The sequence below is a fragment of the Drosophila obscura genome, unplaced genomic scaffold, assembly GCF_018151105.1.
Source record: "Drosophila obscura isolate BZ-5 IFL unplaced genomic scaffold, ASM1815110v1 contig_186, whole genome shotgun sequence".
Classification (NCBI taxonomy): Eukaryota; Metazoa; Arthropoda; class Insecta; order Diptera; family Drosophilidae; genus Drosophila; species Drosophila obscura.
In genome coordinates, this window is record NW_024542774.1 from 5,625,794 (window position 1) to 5,645,463 (window position 19,670).

At 46.3% G+C, this 19,670-nt stretch overlaps 7 protein-coding genes across 7 annotated transcripts; 5 read left to right on the forward strand and 2 right to left on the reverse strand.

Moving 5' to 3' along the window:
• The first annotated feature begins 4,598 nt into the window (after positions 1-4,598).
• LOC111079521 (probable cytochrome P450 6a14) lies at positions 4,599-6,280 on the forward strand. The gene is made up of 2 exons (XM_022374727.2): positions 4,599-5,756; positions 5,821-6,280. Exons 1-2 carry the CDS (start codon positions 4,643-4,645, stop codon positions 6,237-6,239), a joined length of 1,533 nt encoding a protein of 510 aa, XP_022230419.2. The 5' UTR covers positions 4,599-4,642; the 3' UTR covers positions 6,240-6,280.
• A 76-nt stretch (positions 6,281-6,356) lies between these two features.
• Positions 6,357-8,229, forward strand: LOC111079523 (probable cytochrome P450 6a13). The gene has a single exon (XM_022374729.2). It carries the CDS (start codon positions 6,476-6,478, stop codon positions 7,955-7,957), a length of 1,482 nt encoding a protein of 493 aa, XP_022230421.2. The 5' UTR covers positions 6,357-6,475; the 3' UTR covers positions 7,958-8,229.
• Positions 8,230-8,579: 350 nt separating this feature from the next.
• Positions 8,580-10,473, forward strand: LOC111079522 (cytochrome P450 6a22). Its single transcript, XM_022374728.2, has 2 exons — positions 8,580-9,769; positions 9,833-10,473. The coding sequence occupies exons 1-2, from the start codon at positions 8,704-8,706 to the stop codon at positions 10,261-10,263; spliced, it is 1,497 nt and encodes a 498-aa protein (XP_022230420.2). The 5' UTR covers positions 8,580-8,703; the 3' UTR covers positions 10,264-10,473.
• A 429-nt stretch (positions 10,474-10,902) lies between these two features.
• LOC111079519 (probable cytochrome P450 6a23) lies at positions 10,903-12,583 on the forward strand. Its single transcript, XM_022374726.2, has 2 exons — positions 10,903-12,016; positions 12,078-12,583. The coding sequence occupies exons 1-2, from the start codon at positions 10,936-10,938 to the stop codon at positions 12,497-12,499; spliced, it is 1,503 nt and encodes a 500-aa protein (XP_022230418.1). The 5' UTR covers positions 10,903-10,935; the 3' UTR covers positions 12,500-12,583.
• Positions 12,584-13,018: 435 nt separating this feature from the next.
• On the forward strand, positions 13,019-15,131 carry LOC111079518 (probable cytochrome P450 6a20). Its single transcript, XM_022374725.2, is given in 3 exon segments — positions 13,019-14,079; positions 14,082-14,108; positions 14,171-15,131. Coding segments are annotated over 3 exon segments (1,488 nt in total). The 5' UTR covers positions 13,019-13,043; the 3' UTR covers positions 14,596-15,131.
• Positions 15,132-15,761: 630 nt separating this feature from the next.
• Positions 15,762-17,589, reverse strand: LOC111079515 (probable cytochrome P450 6a21). The gene is made up of 2 exons (XM_022374722.2): positions 16,373-17,589; positions 15,762-16,309 (listed from the first exon to the last, which is right to left on the reverse strand). Exons 1-2 carry the CDS (start codon positions 17,466-17,468, stop codon positions 15,891-15,893), a joined length of 1,515 nt encoding a protein of 504 aa, XP_022230414.2. The 5' UTR covers positions 17,469-17,589; the 3' UTR covers positions 15,762-15,890.
• A 274-nt stretch (positions 17,590-17,863) lies between these two features.
• LOC111079513 (cytochrome P450 6a8) lies at positions 17,864-19,544 on the reverse strand. The gene is made up of 2 exons (XM_022374723.2): positions 18,401-19,544; positions 17,864-18,334 (listed from the first exon to the last, which is right to left on the reverse strand). The coding sequence occupies exons 1-2, from the start codon at positions 19,497-19,499 to the stop codon at positions 17,919-17,921; spliced, it is 1,515 nt and encodes a 504-aa protein (XP_022230415.2). The 5' UTR covers positions 19,500-19,544; the 3' UTR covers positions 17,864-17,918.
• Between the last annotated feature and the right edge of the window lie 126 nt (positions 19,545-19,670).

Here is a 19,670-nt window from a genome sequence, read left to right on the forward strand (position 1 = left end):
GCCATAATTTCTATTCAATTCCAGTAAGATTTAACGTGAATAGTGCACATCCATATCCATTATTAAACTTTCTTTTGAATCAATTATTTCTGTTCACATTTTTTGATTCTAAAATAACATAAATATAAATTTGCCTTCAGAGCATTGCGTATTCGTTAACCCAGAGATATGAGTGCGTATATTGTTCAGTACTTGGTTATTCGTTCCCAAAAGGTTTTATTTGTCAACTTGCCACAAAGCCAATGAATTTTTATGCAAATTGCAGCTGCCTTGCAGTCAACGTCAGCACCAAGCCAAGATGCCGACGCACTCGCAAAACTTTTTTGCCACCACTCACCCCACACTAAGCCACTCAGCCACCCCAGACACTTGAGGCAGTCGCCATAAATCTTTGAGCAGCCGCTACCTACCACCCCACCCAGGAGAAGGTGAGATAGGGGAGTCGCCGTACCCGTCCCCGTCCCTGTCCCCTCATCCTTGTTCACCTTGTTAGCTTTGGCCGATGGGGGACTGGTGGCAAAAATACTCGAGGCAATCAGACGGCATTTGCATAATTTGACAATTGTTTTCAAATTGCAATAACAATTTTAGCTTAATTGTTTTGCACACGGTCGCGACAGTCTCTCGCCGCCCACGTTCCCCCTTCGTCCCGTCTGTCCGCGTCGCTGGGTTAATTTCCATTCATTTGATTAGTGGTCGAAAGTTGCTCCTCTCTGGCACAGTTTTGGGGGAAATGCCACACACAGAAACTTTTTCAATTCAATTGTAAAATAAATATTTTACAAATAATTGCTGGAGCTCTCTCCCTCCCTGTTGCACATCTCCGAATAAAAATATCTGGAAAAGTTTCTATTTTATGCGCCATTTTTTTAATGGCCTCACAATTTGCTGCGTTTAGCAGTGGCATGGCGGCAGGGTTGCAGCGTGGCAGGGTGGCATGGGGTGTAATGGAAACAACGGGGGAAAGGGAACAAGATGAACCGCAGCTGCTGCACAATTAAAATGCATGACTATTGTCAAGGCAAATTGCTCGTGGAGTGGACTACGAGCAGCAGGGACAGCGCAGGAACAATGGCAGAACAATTGAGTCAGGGTGATGGGTGGGGGGGTAAAATGGAACCCGGGGAACTGCTGGTAATGGCCGATGTGATTGAGCCCTACATGTTTATGCAAACTTGTGTTGGGCTTTAAGTTATCCACTCAATACTCAAACTTTTAGCCCAGCACCAGATGCGCTTTCCGAATTTCATTGTTATTTTAGGCGGGTCGAACTGTTGAAAGTTTTCGGGGATACAAGACAGAGCCGCAGATATAGCAGCAGCAAGGATGTCAGTGTGCAATCGGAACAAAAAAAATGATTATGGAATGGGAAAAGTGAGATTTATTTCTACTTCAAATTTATATACAAGATGAGCTATTCCACAAGATATGTAGCATACATTTTGGGGCACTACAACACAAAATCTCCGCTCTCTTTATTCAAAAGGAACTATTACAGTGAGTTCTCATCATAACAAAGTCAAGTGCCTGCACCCTAACCATAATTCGAAAATTTGCATAGCCACATGTCAAAAGCAGCCCAGCCTAGCCACCAGGAACTGAATGGTAGAACACAGTCAAGCAGTCGGTGGCAAGTAATTAAAATGCTGCGAAATTATACATTAGATTTCAAAACTTGGCTACATCCGATTACTAAACAATGGCCACAAACAGCTGCCAGAGCGATGCACCTGAACAAGGGAGCAAACAAAACGAAAACAGAACTGGAACAAGACCAACAACTGGCACTCCGAGAGCAGACAGCAGTGCTAAGGGGTCGCATGGCTGGGCTTGTTTAGCCAAGCCAACCCAGCCATTTCCTGTTGCACATAGAGACGAGTCCATATGCATATTCGAGCCATGATTTTCCATGTGCACTCTAGAGATGAGAAGGCGATGAACCGAGATATGAAATTATTTTCCAAGTAATGTGAAACTCAAGTGGCAAGTGAGTTTGAGGCAAAATTAAATTGTACTGAACTGGCAATTTAAAGTCATTTTTCGTAGGCAATTCAAGGGAAATCCTTTCAATTTACCAATTAATCTGAAACTGCATGCATGAGTGAATGACTGTGTGATTTTTCGAAAACAGATCCTCTTGAGAATCGAACTCGTTGCAGCTGCATTTATTTGGAATCACTTTCTACTGAAAGCTTATAGAAATCCTTCCGCTATCACCGTAGCTGGTTACTACAGTTACTACATATCTGTGCATATATTTACATCTCCCTTTAGATCACGCACTCATCCCTAATCGAGGTTGGCCTTTAATGGAGTTTGCATAAATTTGCGCAGCCCTGGCTGGCTACCGAACGGCTGGTATATTGTTGGATGGCGGCAACAAACACCACCGACACACACCGCAAAATAAGGTTTTTGGGTTAAACTGCAAGTTTTTGTTGACATTTAAATTTGCATGGCAACATTTTGGCTGCAGCCAGGGCTCTCCAGAGTCAGAGCCAGACCGACCACGGCCAGCCTGTCATATTTGATGTGCTCCCAAGCCAGAGGCGGAAGTCCGCTGCCAACTGTCAAGCGGCAGCCACTGCCTGTGTACATATGTGGGCGTGAGTGTGCGTTAACTGGTTTTAAATTTGTTTTAATTAAGGCAGAGCCGCCCATTGCAATGCATTGTTGCAGCTACAACCCCACCCACTCTCACTCTGGTCTTTATAAAATATGCAGTATATTTTTAAGTGCTTGGGCGCGGAAAAATTCCTGATCCTAAAAGTATGCAATACGAAGAGCAAATTGCAATGCCATCCAACTTTTTTTCACCGGTCACTGCTGCTGCTAAACTGGGGAAATGGGGCAAAAACCCTCTGCATTTTCTTTCCTGCCGGGGCCCATCAGCATAAACAGCTGCTTGCCGCTAAGTGTACGAATACCTGGGAAGCGACCACGGAAACGACAAAAACATTGCAAAACATGGAATGGACATGGGCAAATGGACAACTGAATAACTGGCTAACAGCTGGACACCCACTGGTGATGTCGTCAAGGCGACACGGAAATGCCAACGTTAGCTGGCCCCGATGGAATTTTTCTCTACCGCCAGATGCTCCAGACTCTGCTTTCAGCATTTCTGAGACACAAAAGACACCAAGATTGGTAAGTAGCTTAGTGGCTTTTACAAGCACAAAACAGTAAAGTTGTATTTGGCGGTGCTTTAGCACATCTACAGGTAAGGAAAAAAGGTGGCTAGAAGATCGATAAAAACGAGAATAATGAGGGTACTTTCCTCTTAGCCTTAGCAAGCCTTATAGATGCCGATGAGCATCACATCGATGCCACTGATAAGATCGACGAGTGCTGTTCATGATTGTCGAAGAAATATTTGAAATATTTTAATTTTGACTAAAAAATCACCTATCTATCAGCTTCTGCCCTACCCAATTCATCCAATCATACATATTAGTTCTTCAACAGTGTGCCACTGACAGAACTGCATTGAATGATATTACTTTTAGTTGATAACTAGTTAACACATCCACCACTAAAGCTCGCCTCTGCACAAAGTTCCCTATATTTTGTGCTTTGAAAGTTGTCGGAAAGCTTTCCCCATATTTATATGTACATATGTACATATTTGTGTACATGTCAAGCAGTGACGACCTTGTGGGCTGCTCTATTAATGCTGCAGTAGCAACGAGACCAGCTCTTTTCGGCATCCGTTGCATACTTTGGGGCGGGGTAAAACTCTCTGGACATCATTATCATCAGCGCAATATATTTTATTTCTTTATTTGTATAATATAAATATTTAATTGTAACTGAATACTTGTGAAAACTTTTCCCTTCGACACCAAAGAGGAGCTAGTAGGAAAGTTATGTTGTGATTATATTCACTAGACAATATACATAATTTATATTTATAAATATATTTTTATTTCATTTTTTTTTTATTTTTATTTTTATTTATATAATATTTAGTGAGACAAACAGTGAGTAATCATTAGCAGGTTTTACTGTGCTCTGCTACAGCTACATTTTTTCGCAAAGTGTGTTCATTTCGTGTAGACTTTTCTAAAGCATTTTGTGAGTGATCATTTTTCAGATTTATCTCACCTTTTCTCTTTCTCTTTGACCTTGCTCTTGGAAGAAAGTGGCGACCAAAACAAAAACCGATACATAAAAAAAGCACAATACGTATTTATGATGGCGAACTGTGTTTGGAATCGGGAGAGGGAGAATAACTTGTTTTGGGTTATAAGCTTTGTGTTTTGTTGTTTCATTTTATTTTAGAAGAGCAGAGAACGTATTTGGCAAAGAGCAAAAAGCGAAGCACAGAGAGGAAGGTGATTAAAAAAGCTGCCAAACAAATTAAGGAACGCTACGCTTCGCTGATAGATTATCATATTTTTTGGTGGAGTCGGCAATTGATGTTTGCGAACCTATTTCATGAATTTAAAATGGTTTACACGTAGGTGTAAAGATCAAGTATAATCTTTTGTTTAGTCTCTCTTTGGGAATTTCTTTTGTGAGAGCTTTCGCCAACGACATCAACAGGCTGCTAGTGTAATATAATGTTCTCCAGAAACGTACACTCGGCGGCAGACTGGACAGTCTTGTCTACGAGTCGGACAAGTGAAGTTCGATCACGATGCTGTTAACATTTACTTTGCTGGGCGTGGCACTGGCGCTAGCCTACAATTTCTACCGGAATACCTATAGCTACTGGGAAAGAAAAGGAGTGCCAAGTGAACGCCCACTCCCGCTGTTAGGCAACGTGAAAGGAATTGGAACCAAGTACCATTTTCGGGATATTAACCAAAGGATCTACGATAAGTTCAAGGGATGCGCACCTCTTGCGGGAATGTTCACATTCTTTAAGCGGACCGCTCTCATCATTGATCTGGATTTGATCAAGCAAGTGCTGATCAAAGATTTCAATTACTTTCAAGATCGCGGAGTGTTCCATAATGTGCGAGATGATCCGTTGACGGGTCACCTGCTGACCCTGGAGGGCGACGAGTGGCGTTCAATGAGGCAGAAGCTGACGCCTGTTTTCACCTCTGGCAAGATCAAGCATATGTCTGGTGTGGTCGTTGAGGTTGGCCATCGTCTGGCCGAAGCCATGGACAAGGCCGTGAGTGCTGCCGTTGTGGATGATGGCGATGTGGAGATCAAGGATATTTGTGCTAGATTTACGACCGATGTCATTGGCACATGTGCATTTGGACTGGAGTGCCACAGTCTGAGCGATCCCAATGCCGAATTCCGCTCAAAGGGCAGAATGATCTTTGAGAAGCCTCGCCATCCACCAATAGTGCAATTTTTTATCTTTACAAATGCCAAATTGGCCAGAAAATTGCGCATGAAACTGTTACCCGACGATCTATCGGAGTTTTTTATGAATGCGGTAAGAAACACCGTCGACCATCGCATAAAGAACGGCATCAAGCGAAACGATTTTCTCGATGAGTTGATTGAGTTGCGTGCCGAGAACGAAGAGGCCGCCAAGCAAGGCATGGCAATTGATCTGTCCACGGGCCTGACTATCGAGCAGATGGCTGCCCAGGCTTTTGTGTTCTTCGTAGCTGGATTCGAGACATCTTCGAGCACAATGGCCTACTGTTTGTATGAGCTGGCGCTGCAGCCCGATATTCAGCGGCGTGTCCGAGAGGAAATCGAGACTGTTCTCAGGAATATGGAAGATGGCAAGCTAACATACGATGCATTAGCAGAGATGAACTATCTGGACAAAGTCTTAGCAGGTGCATAAATACCATAGCCATACAAGTAATAGCCACAGCTCTAACCAGTATTTATTCCTTACAGAAACACTTCGGAAACATCCCATTATTCCACAACTGATACGAGAGGCAAATCAGAACTATAAAGTCCCCAACACGGACATCACCATTGACAAGGGCACAACCATATTAATACCTGTCCACAATATTCATCACGATCCGGAAATATATCCGGCACCCGATCGTTTCGATCCGAGTCGCTTCGAGGCGGATCAGGTGAAGTCTCGCCATCCGATGGCCTACTTGCCCTTTGGGGACGGACAGCGTAACTGCATAGGACTGCGATTTGGCAAGCTACAGGCTAAGATTGGCCTGGTGTCACTGCTGCGACGCTTCAGGTTCGGCATCTCCAAACGTACCGAAACTCCACTGATTCTAGATACCAAAGCGTTTACTTTAACCACGAAGCATGGAATTCACCTGAAAGTGGAGCGTATCCAATAGCTGATAGCTTTCTAACAAATAAATAAAGCCTTCTGTTTATGATAAATGCGCAGTATTTGAACGCAACCGAGTAGGCGGAGATATACACCACAATACCCAAACAAAACATCTGAGCGATACTATTTTAGCAAGAGAGAACTTATGGAAAGCTTTTCTCACTGCCCACAAAGGCAGTCGCGGTAGTAGGTAGTCTCGGGTTCGAGAGTCAGTTGCATTTCAATCGAGTGGACGGTAGCATGTGGACTCTGTTGACTCTCGTTTTTGTTGCCGGCGCTCTGATTTATGCCCGGCTGCGACGGCACTATGACTACTGGCGTCGCAGAGGCGTGGCTGGGGAGAAGCCAGAACTTTTCCTGGGCAATATGCGTGGCTTTGGCAAGAAGCTGCACTGGACAGACATCAATCGTCGAATCTATCAAAAGTTCCGACAAACCGAACGCTACTGCGGCTACTTCACCTTCCTGAACAAAGCGCTCTTTGTGATGGATCTGGAACTGATAAGGAAAATAACGATAAGTGATTTCAGCAGCTTTGCGGACCGTGGCCTCTTTCACAATGTCAGGGACGATCCGTTGACCGGAAACCTTCTATTTCTGGACGGGCCCGAGTGGCGCTGGCTGCGACAAAACCTGACGCAGGTTTTCACCTCCGGCAAGATGAAGTTTATGTTCCCCACCATGCTGAGCGTGGGCGAAAAGCTCACCCAGGCCTGCCAGCTGCAAGTGGGTGAGATAGAGGCCAAGGACTTGTGCGCCCGCTTCAGTACGGATGTCATTGGTAGCTGTGCCTTTGGCCTGGAGTGCAACAGCCTCAACGATCCCAATTCGGAGTTCCGTCGCATGGGTCGCTCAGTGACAACCAATCCGCTCCACTCGGGCTTGGTGCAGGCCTTCATGTTTGCCCAGCCCAACTTGGCGCGGCTGCTGCGAATGCGACTCTTCCGGCCCGAGGTGAGCGAGTTCTTCCTGGACACAGTCCGCCAGACACTGGCCTACAGGAAGCGCGAGAATGTGCAGCGCAACGATTTGATCCAGCTGCTAATGGAACTGGGTGCAGAGGGGACCAAGGATGGGCTCTCCTTGGAGCAGATTGCCGCTCAAGCCTTGGTGTTCTTTCTGGCCGGCTTCGATACTTCCTCGACAACGATGTCCTTCTGCCTATATGAATTGGCTTTGAACCCCGATGTACAGGACAGATTACGCAGTGAAGTCCTCGAGCTTCTGGGCCGTAACAATCACCAGCTGACGTATGAGTCCATTCAGGAGATGCCGTACCTGGATCAGGTGGTGGCAGAGACGCTACGAAAGTACCCCATACTGCCGCATCTTGTGCGCCAAACAACCAAGGAGTATCGTGTGCCGGACAGCAAACTTACTTTGGAGGCAGGCACGAGAGTGATGATACCAGTGCACAGCATACAGAATGACCCAGAGCTGTATCCACAGCCCGAAAACTTTGACCCCAGTCGCTTCGAGCCGGATCAAGTGAAGGCCCGTCACCCGATGGCCTATTTGCCCTTTGGCGAAGGTCCGCGCAACTGCATTGGGGAGCGCTTCGGCAAAATCCAGGTGAAAATTGGAATTACCTATCTGCTACGCGATTTCAAATTCAGCCCAAACGAGCATACGCAGATCCCATTGAAGTTCTCCAGTCGGACTTTTCTTATAGGCAGCCAAGCAGGCATTCACCTTAAAATGGAAAAACTGGCCACACCCTAACCACTGATAGTGACTGCCAAAAAAAAACACATATACAATGTATATATATATCTACATATAATTATGTGTGTAAGCAGAACACCTAAGACCCGTAATCTGACTGCTAAAAAGCTTCACACACAAAGAGAAGAGAAGCGAAATATGAAATGTGGTGAGCGGAGAGCGGAGAACAAATGTAACTGCACTTTAAACAGTGCACAGTGGCTGTATGCAAAACTTATGGTATTAAAATAATAAAATAATAATCAAAATAAATAAAATAAATAAAAATACAACATAAATACAACACTCTCAAATTAAAAGTCTCCTCATGTCATATAGAAATGCAGAAATTTAGAGTAACCAATCAGCTGTTCTACATAATTTAATTAATTGTTTAGACTTGCGATGCCATGCACACTTTCCATACAGTAGCTAGAAGAGAGTGGGCGCACATCTTCTCTCCTTATCACCCAGTCAGCCAGCGGACGTAAACAATTTTGTCCCCCCTCCCCGTCCCTTTGCATTGCATTTTTCAAGATCAACGATAGGCATACATATTTCAGTGCCGTTTGTTCACCTCTCTTGTCGCCGCTTCTCTCATCACATTCGCTTTTGCATCGCTCAAAGCTCGGAGAACTTTGCCAGAGTTGTTTCCATTCGATTGCAATTGTGCTCGAGGTTAGCTCAGCTCGGTTTTGCTTGTTTACATTGCCAGCGGACATTGCTGCTCCAATCACCATTTGAAAGTGAAACGCTGCTGGAGAATGCTGGATGTGATGGCACTGCTGTTCAGTAGCCTGGCCGTTGGCTTCTGGTATGTGCGCCACAGGCTGAGCTACTGGGCCAGGCGGGCGATCGGGCATGTGAGCCCCAGCTTTCCCATGGGTAACATGGATGGGCTACGCCGGACAAAGCATTTCAAGGACATTGTAACGCCGCTGTACGAACTGTTCAAGGACAGCGGAGCACCCTTTGCCGGCATCTACATGATGCTGCGACCGGTGGTTTTGGTGCTCGATTTGGATCTGGCCAAGGAGGTGTTGATCAGGGACTTTGCGAACTTTGAGGATCGCGGCATGTACCACAATGAGCGGGACGATCCTCTCACCGGGCATCTCTTTCGCATCGATGGACCCAAGTGGCGGCCGCTGCGCCACAAGATGTCGCCCACATTCACCTCGGGCAAGATGAAGCTGATGTTCCCCACCATGTGCGAGGTGGGCGTGGAGTTGGGCGAGGTGTGCGGCGAGCTGGCAGCGAATGCCATGTGCGGCATCCTGGAGATCAGTGATCTGATGGCCAGATACACCTCCGACGTGATTGGCCGCTGTGTGTTCGGACTGGAGTGCAACGGATTGCGTAATCCGGAGGCCGAGTTTGCCGTGATGGGTCGACGGGCCTTCACCGAACGTCGCCACAGCCAGCTGATCGATGGCTTCATCGAAAACTTCCCAGACCTGGCCCGCCTTCTGCGACTGTGCCAGATACATCAGGACATCACCGACTTCTATCTACGCATTGTAAAGGACACCGTGAAGATGAGGGAGGAGCAGGGAATTGTGAGGAACGATTTCATGAATCTCCTCATCGAAATGAAGCGGCGCGGCGAGCTCAGCGTGGAGGAGATGGCTGCCCAGGCCTTCATCTTTTTTGCGGCCGGCTTCGACACCTCGGCCTCGACATTGGGATTCGCCCTCTATGAGTTGGCCCGCCAGCCACAGCTGCAGGACAAGTTAAGGCAGGAAATCAACGCTGCCCTGGAGCTGCATCAGGGCCAATTCACATACGACTCCATGCAGGAGCTGCGCTACATGGAGCTGGTCATAGCAGGTAATGTACTGAGCGTTTGTCTCTGACAGCCGTGTAATATGATCTAATGATCCCCGCCCACAGAGACGCTGCGAAAGTATCCACCATTGCCGCACCTCACGCGCATATCCAAGAACTTTTATGCCGCCAAGGGCAATCGACACTTCTACATTGAGCCCGGACAGATGCTGCTAATACCGGTGTATGGCATTCACCACGATCCAGCCATATACGCAGAGCCGCACAAATTTATACCCGAGCGATTCATGGCCGATCAGCTGGCCCAGCGACCCACCGCTGCCTGGCTGCCCTTCGGCGATGGACCCCGAAACTGCATCGGTATGCGCTTCGGCAAGATGCAGACCAGCATTGCCCTGGTCCATCTACTCAAACGGTTCCACTTCAGTGTTTGTCCACGCACGGTGCCCAAAATTGAGTTTGTCAAATCGAACATACTGCTGTGTCCAGCGAATGGCATCTACTTGAAGGTGCAAGAGATAAGCAGCCTCAAATGATAGCGATAGGCATGCCAATAGTCGTGTAAGAGATACCATACCCTACCCACTGTGTTCACAAGCGAAAATACTATATTTTTTTATCGTACATAAATGCATACATGCATACATACATACAAACATACTACATGCATAGATATACTCAAATATTACCGAATGTCTAATCGAATAAACTTCGTGGCCCTCAAATAATTTCACTATCTGCTGCTACTACGATTAATAGTTAATTGATTCATTTGTGTTTTAGGTGCAAACATTATCAATACGTTTATCGGTGCTAGTATAACTTTATTATCGTTACTAGGCGAATAATTTTGGTATTTCACATTAATTAGTACTGTTTCAGCAGATTATTTAAATTCAAAATTATATATCAAAATATAATATAGACGTTTGATTTGGTTCCACGATTTTAAATAAAACATACCTTGGAGTATGCCGCCATGAGTTGCTTAAATCGAACCAAAGTTATCACTAAGTTATCACTAAGGTGTATTATTTCGACCAGAGTGAGGAGCATTTCAGCATTGTACATATCAGACTCAGACAGTTTTGAGAGTTTACAGTAGTCAGCAATCAAAAGCTTTCTGGAGAGTGAGAGCGAGAGAGAGCTTTTACCCATAAAACGTAGTGGATATGGCGAGCTGGGACCAGTGTCAAACGGAAAGTAAAATGTCGTTGGTGGTGGCGCTAATTGCTATTGTGGTGTCGCTGATTCTGTTCGCGGCCCGACGACGTCATGGCTACTGGCAGCGTCGTGGTATCCCGCACGATGTGCCTCACCCACTGTTCGGTAACATTGCGGACTGGCCAAAGAAGCGGCATATAGCAGTGATCTTCAAGGATTACTATCGGAAGTACAAGAGTGCGAACTACCCGTTTGCTGGGTTCTACTTCTTTTTTACCAGAATGGCTGTGTTAACCGACCTGGATCTGGTGAAGCGTGTGCTCATCAAAGACTTCAATCATTTCGAGAACCGCGGCATATTCTACAATGAGATTGATGATCCCCTCTCGGCGACTGTGTTCAGCATCGAAGGCCAGAAGTGGCGTCATCTGAGGCACAAGCTGACGCCCACATTTACATCGGGCAAAATGAAGCACATGTTCCCCATTGTGGTGCAGGTGGGTGAGGAGATGAACAAAATCTTCAGCAACAGAGTCGGCGATGGAAAGGTTCTGGAAATTGTTGATCTGGTGGCTCGCTACACCGCTGATGTGATAGGAAATTGCGCCTTTGGTCTCAATTGCAATAGTCAGCAGAATCCGGAGGCGGATTTTGTCTCATTTGGCAAGCGAGCCATCACCGAACATCGTTATTGGGGTCTTTTGGATTTCCTTATTTTCGGCTTTCCGAAGCTTTCGCGTAGCCTCCGCCTCAAGTTGAATGTGCAGGAAGTTGAGGACTTCTACACAAAAATTGTGAGAGACACAATCGACTACCGCTTGAAGACCAAGGAAAAGCGTAATGACTTCATGGACAGTCTCATTGAAATGTACAAGAAGGATCAGGAGGGCAACACGGATGAGGGACTTACCTTCAACGAGCTTCTAGCCCAGGCATTCATTTTCTTCGTGGCAGGCTTCGAGACAAGCTCCACAACCATGGGATTTGCTCTCTATGAGCTGGCCCAGAACCAGGACACTCAAAATAAGCTGCGGAAGGAGATCAACGATGTTCTGGCCAAGCACAACAATGAGTTCACCTACGAGGGCGTCAAGGAAATGAAATTCCTAGAGCAGGTGGTAATGGGTAAGTGCTCATGTGAATTACAGTCAGTATCTGCTATATTATATAAATTATTGTCTTCCAGAAACACTTCGGAAGTTCCCGGTTCTTGCACATCTAACGCGACAGGCGAAGTCGGATTTTTCGCCCGAAGATCCCAAAAATTTCATTGCCAAAGGAACTGTTGTCGTCATCCCCGCTCTGGGTATTCACTACGATCCTGATATTTACCCCGAGCCCGAGAAATTCAAGCCAGAGCGCTTCACGGAGGAGGCCATCGCCTCCAGACCCGCCTGCACCTGGCTGCCCTTCGGTGAGGGTCCACGCAACTGCATCGGCCTGCGGTTTGGCATCATGCAAACCTGTGTGGGCTTGGCTTACCTGATCAAGGGGTACAAATTCAGTGTCGCTCCGGAGACACAAATACCCATGAAGTTGGTCGTCAAAAATATTTTACTCTCCGCCGAAAATGGAATCCATCTTAAAGTCGAAAAGGTTTCCAAATAAAGCCTATGGCTGTCAATATTTGTATGAATTTTTATGTTAGGTTTTAACCAGAACTCAGCACCCATAATAAACCTCAAAATACTAGCACGCGCCTTATAACTTGAGTAACCTTTACAGGTGATATGATTAGATTGCAGACTTTGGTCTGATCGGCACCAATCATGGTTAGTTTTTACAGAGTTGATAGCTACATATAAGCCGGGTATAGCCGAGTCGGCTCTGTTTTCTCATATGCATCGACGGGTTCTCTATAATTACATATGTATATGATAGAACAAACAACAGAATACGAAACCTGTTTGCGGCAATTTGTTTACTCATTTGGAGACTCAAACATTTTGGCGAGCGCAAAAGAGAACATGTGAGAGAGCTTTGATGCTTTTAGCTTTTAACGATGACTGTCACTTTATTTGTTTTATTTGATTCCATGCTTCCTTCAGCTGTCGTCTCTTGATTGGATAGAAGAAAGAGCGCCGAGCCGTAGTAAAGAGAGAATTGGCTATAAAATGGAAGGCACATTACGGCATTGTTTAGTTTGTTCGCTATGGCAATCTTAATCGTATTGCTGGTCGGTGTTATTACACTCGCCGTCTGGTGGGTTCATCAAAACTTTTCGTACTGGAAACGTCGCGGCATTCCCCATGATCCGCCCCGTATTCCGACCGGGAATACTGGCGAGCTAATGAAGACAAGGCAAATGTCGGATCTCTTTCGGGAAACCTACTTTAAATACAAGAACAAGACCGATGGACCATTTGTTGGATTTTACCTCTATCTGAAGAAAATTGCGATTGTTACCGACATTGATTTTGTGAAAACCATATTGATCCGCGAGTTTGACAAGTTTCACGATCGGGGAATATTCCATAATGAAAAGGACGATCCCCTGACCAATCATCTGGTGGCCATCGAAGGAAAAAAGTGGCGGCAGCTCCGCCAAAAGATGACGCCCACATTCACCTCGGGCAAGATGAAGAATATGTTCCCCACAGTGCTGGTAGTTGGCGATGAGATGGTTCGGGTGTTCGCTGAGAAAACTCCCCGAGATGGTCCACAGTCCCTGAATGTGGCCGATCTGGTGTCCCGCTTCACCGCAGATGTGATCGGAAGCTGTGCCTTCGGGCTGGAGTGCAACAGTTTGCGGAATCCGAATGCTGAATTTGTCACCATGGGCACGGCTGCACTCAAGGAGCGTCGTTATGGCAAAATAGTGGACCTGTTCCTCTTCGGGGCACCCAAACTGGCGGCTAAACTGCGAATGAAGGCCACTGTCCAGAAAGTTGAGGATTTCTATATGAAAATTGTTGGTGATACTGTCGACTATCGGGTAAAGAATAATGTCAAACGAAACGATTTCATGGACATGCTGATCGCCATGAAGATCCAGTACGATGAGGGTGACAAGCAGAATGGCATCAGTTTTAACGAGCTGGCTGCCCAGGCCTTTATCTTCTTCTTGGCTGGCTTCGAAACCTCCTCGACCGCGATGGGCTTTGCTCTCCATGAACTGGCCGTGAATCAGGACATTCAGGATAAGCTGAGGCAGGAGATCGACACGGTGATGGCGAAATGCAATGGAAAATTACGTATCTGGATAAGGTCATCGATGGTGAGACATAGATCCATTTTAATTGAATTTTTCACAATATTCTCTTTAACTTCAATCCCCAGAAACAATGCGAAAAAATCCCGTTGTGGCTCATTTGATTCGCAGCTGCACTCAGCGGTACGAGCATGCCAATGGAAAGTATTTCATTGAGCCAGGCACTGGCGTTGTTATCCCCACCTGGGGTATTCATCACGATCCCGAGTTCTATCCGCAGCCGGAGAAGTTCATGCCCGAGCGTTTCGACGAGGATCAAGTGCAGCAGCGACCGCCTTGCACTTTCCTGCCCTTCGGAGACGGCCCGCGAAACTGCATCGGCCTACGCTTTGGCCGCATGCAGATCGTGATCGGACTGGCCCTGCTCATTCACAATTTTAAGTTTGAGGTCCACCCCACAGAGACGACAGTGCCGCTTAAGTTCAGGGTCGACGGTATTCTGTTAAGTTCCGAGGGGGGAGTCCATTTAAATGTTAGCAAGGTAACGCGCTAGCATGTTAATATGCAATTTTGGTATCAATATTTACTTAAGCTTTCAAGCAAATAAATATCACTTGAAGTTGTAGCAAATATGCGCTTCAATAGTGGGAATTTCTCCACAAAAACTGATGACTTGTCGAGGGAACAAACACACAAGCGAAAGCCCATAAAAGGCAGTTGCCTCTGTTTCACAACAAGTGAATTAAGTTACATCAGACTTTCCACACATTTTTCGCTTCGTAGACAGCACAATTTAGATTCCGTTATTAATTTAGCTATTTAGAGAGCATTGAGAGAGCAATCTCTCAGAACCTGCTACAAACCGCATACACATGTACATATTTAGATATATATATATCATACTCATACTACTCAGAAGTACGTCGTAATTGAAAAAAATAGTAAATAGTTCTTACAGATTTTTTACTTGAGCTTTATTACTAGAGATTATTAACAATGCGAACACAGACTTAGATTATCATTACCATTAAATGCAATACGCAATCCGCGATATGGTTACTGTTAAATATATAATCTTTAGTGCAAGATGTTTTTCCAAACTGTTTCTAGGGTAAAAGATAAGAAATAGATATTTGAATTCCATTTTATCATTTTCAGCCAATTGTTTCAAGCGAGCATGACGCATGTAACTATAAAAAAACGAGAAGGAACGTGTGAGTCGCTTCTGGGGACGCGACTCTACTTTTATACCCGTACTCAGTCAGTGTATACATTTTTAGAGCTTATGATTTATGTAGAATTTTACAACATTTTACAATTTTTTTGCTACATCTGTTACCTAAATGTACATCTAAAATGTATATTATACATATAAAATGTATATTCTACATCTAAAATGTATATTCTACATCTAACATGTAGATTATACATGTATCAATTAGATTCTACATCTTCTCTAGGCGCTCATCAAGACGGACAGATGGACGGACGGACAGACGGACATGATTATATCGTATATATGCTCTATGGGGTCGGAAACGTTTCCTTCTCTGCGTTGCACACATCCACGTTAACCACAAATACAATATACCCCTTAACTCTTTTTGAGTACGGGTATAAAAATAGTTGGACTTGTGCTTCATGCTTGTTCATGTAGAATTAAATATATATGTCTATATAACGCCCGGACAATGCCCCAATTAACCTCAGACCTTCATATTACGCTCGATCAAGCATGATGTAATATCAAGCAATTTTATATAGATTAACAACATATTAGGATAGATACAAGTTGAGGTACACGTTGTTCAATGTGAGTACGAGAGTTTACATATATGTGTGTACTTGTTAAACACGTTCCACTCGCAGTGAGATGCCAGATTTACTGGCTATCAAGAAGCTTTCCAAATTGTAGGTCATGGGAATAGTCGTTTCGTCGCACACGGCGAATTTGAAATCCTTGAGCAGCATGGCCATGCCAATGCGGGCCTGCATCTGGCCAAAACGCATTCCGATACAGTTGCGGGGACCATCTCCAAAGGGCAGCCACTCCACAGAGTCGCGATTCTTAACGCGCTCCGCCGAAAAGTTATCCGGGTTGAAGGCATCAGGATTGGGATAGAACCTCTCATCGCGATGCATGGGGCCGGCTGGTATCAGAATGGGCATACCCTTCTTGATCACGTACTTTGGATTGTCCGGCACCACATAGTCCTCCAAGCATTCGCGATTCAAGACGGGCAGCACCGTGTACAAGCGAAGGGTTTCTAAAGTAAAGAAAAAGTAAAGTTCGTTAAGAACTTTTATAGATTAGGTTCTTTTGCACTCACCAGATATCACCTGATCGAGGTAGACCAGATCCTTCATGCTCTCGTAGGTCAACTCGCCGTTATACTTCTGTACAACCGCCTGGCACTCCTCTCTCACGCGCTGCTGGATTTCCGGGTGCTGTGCCAATTCGTACAGAGCAAAGCCCATTGTGGTCGACGAGGTCTCAAATCCAGCGGCAAAGAACACAAACGCCTGGGCGGCAATCTCCTCAATCGTGAGGTTAATGTTGTCACCCGACTCGGACTTAATTAATTGATTATTTTTCAGATCGATCAACTGATCCATAAAGTCGTTGCGTCGTATCTGGTTCTGTTCCCTGAACTTCACCGTCTCCCTGACGATGCGCATGAAAAACTTCTCAATGGGTTCTGCTGTCATCTTCAGGTGTAGCTTGCGGGACAGTTCGGGAAAGCTATTCAGGAAGCCAACGCCAAAGGCACCATGACGCTGCTCGGTCAAAGCTCGACGGCCCATCACACGGAACTCGGCTTCCGGATCCTTGAGACTGCTGCAATCGATGCCAAAGGCACATGTGCCTATCACGTCTGTGGTGAATCTGGCCAGCAGTTCCCTGACCTCAACGATGGGTGACTTGTCCACCATCTGACCAAACACGTCCGAGAACTCATGACTCACCCGGATGACAGTGGGAAACATGTACCGCATTTTGCCGGAGGTGAAGGTGGACGACAGCTTGTTCCTCATCGACCGCCACTTGTGGCCATCCAGCAGAAACAGCTGCCCCGACAATGGATCATCCTCGGGATTGTGAAAGAAGCCGCGATCCGTGAACTTGTTGAATTCCTTGATCAATATGAGCTTGGCCAGTGAGGGCTCCAGCACAAAAACAGCAGGCCGCTGGAACCAATAGAATCCGGCAAAGGGTCCGCTCAGCCGGAACTTTTTGTAGTATTGCACCCAGACATCGTTGAACGATCGCTTGGTGCGCAATCCGCCCAGGCTACCCAACAGCAAATGCGGTTCCTCGCACGGAATGCCCAGATTCTGCCAGTAGTGCCTGGTGCGATGCCATAGCAGTAGCAGATATCCAACCAGCGCCACCAGCGCCGCCAGCAGCAGTGTACTCACGCCCATAACGATAGCGAAAAAAAATATATATATATATATACAACGAATATAACTAACTACGTTTGTTTAACTGCCCGTCCGCGGCAAGCAATCAAGTGTGCGAACCTGTTCAGCTTCGGGAACTCACTGAGAGCCGCATTGTTCTCCGCCTGCTTAAAAAGCCCACACGCAAAACACTATTGTGGCCGAAGAATTTCCGGGAATTAAAGCTGATATGAGGGTACGAGAGTACGTTATAAAGATTGTGATAGGGTGTCGCTCTATGCAAGCACAGACGAACGATCGCCCCTACGATTGGCGGGCAGCTTTTAGCTGCTGATTCATACAAGCAGCCCAGTGCAGCGTTAGACAATCCAGCCAGCCCCAACAGAGAGCCCTGTGACAGCTAGATTATGATATTTGTGATGTACTTTGGCATCGTTTTAATGGCTGATGGTTAATACTATTCTTTCGTGGTCACACTGCCTCCACTTTGAGCTGAATGCCGTCCACGGCAAGTACAAAACTTTTGGGATTGTAGACCAAAGGGTCCGCTGTTTTCGGGCAGGTGGAAAATTTGAAATTTCTTATGAGCAACGCCAGGCCAATGAGCGCCTGCATCTTGCCAAAGCGAAGTCCAATGCAGTTGCGGGGACCATCGCCAAATGGAAGCCAGGCCACCGAGGATCGCTTAGCCGATTCCTCGGCGGAGAAACGCTCGGGCTGGAACTCGCTCGGCTCCGGATAGATGTTGGGATCATGGTGTATGGCCGATGACGGTATGATGATCGATTGCCCGGCTTCAATCACGAAATTTGGATGGCCCGGCACAACGAATCGCTTATTAGCCTTGCGATCCAAATGCGGTACAATGGTGTAGAGCCGCAGAGTTTCTGCATCAGAGCAAGGGAAACAAGCGTTAGTGATTGTGCTGTTCAAATTCGTTTTAGTTTACTCACCACAGATAACCTGATTGAGGTACTTGAGATCCTTGGTGGACTCGTAGGTGAACTGCTGGTCGTGCTGCTCCAGCACTTCCTCCAGCTCCGCTCTGACCTTGTCTTGTATATGCGGATGCCTGGCCAGCTCATACAGAGCATAGCCCATGGTGGAGGAGGATGTCTCGAAGCCAGCAATAAAGAATATAAAGGCCTGGGCAAGTATCTCCTCTATGCTCAAACCGCTGACCACATCACCATTGTCCAGTGTAACTTTTTGGTTCTTCATCTCAATGAGCAAATCCATGAAATCATTTCTTCGGATGTTTTCCTTCTCCCGCAGCGCCACGGTCTCATACACAATACGCTTGTAGAAGGCCTGAATGTGCGAGGGCGTTCGCACCAGACCCAGACGCCTCGCCAACTTCGGGTAGCTCTGCATGACGCCGCTCATGAAGGAGCCATGACGTTTGTCCAGGAAGACACGCTTACCAACTGTCAGAAATTCGGCGCTCTCATCGCGCAGACTGTTGCACTTAATGCCGAAGGCACAGGTGCCGATCACGTCCACTGTGAACCGGGACACCAGATCGCGAATTTCCAGAACAGAATTCTGCTTCACCTTCTCATGCATGACGGCGATGAGCTCGTCGGCCACAGACACCAGCGTGGGATACATGAACTTCATTTTGCCAGCGGTGAATGTCGACGATAATTTGTTTCGCAGGACACGCCACTGCGGTCCGTCCAGATTGAAGAGATGAGCGGAGATGGGATCATCCTTTTCGTTGTAGAAAATACCCTTGTCGCTGAAGTTGGAGAAGTCCTTGATCAGGATGTGCTTGGCCAGCTCCAGATCCAAAATGAAAGCCGACGGCTTTTGGAAGAAGTAGAACCCAACAAAGGGCAACTTGCTCTCTTGATATTTGTCGTAGTAATCTCCTATGATCTCGTGCATATGCCGTTTAGTTAATATGCCCTGCAGATTGCCCTGAAACAAATGTGGAGGATCGTGCGGAATACCCCGACGCTTGAAGTACGACAATCTGCGGTAGACATGGTAGGCCACGATCGCCAGCAGTGCCACTGCCACCTGGAACAGTATATAAGTGAGTTCCATGTTGAGAGGGATGAGGTTCTGACCGGACTGATGTTGGCACGGCCAAACGCTCGGCTTATAAATGCTGAGAAAAAAAATACGCTCAGCATGACGGGGTAAAATCTCGACAAGATAGAGACAGTTGAGCTGAGACGGAGAGCGTGATTCTTAATCTCAACGTATTGTTTATCT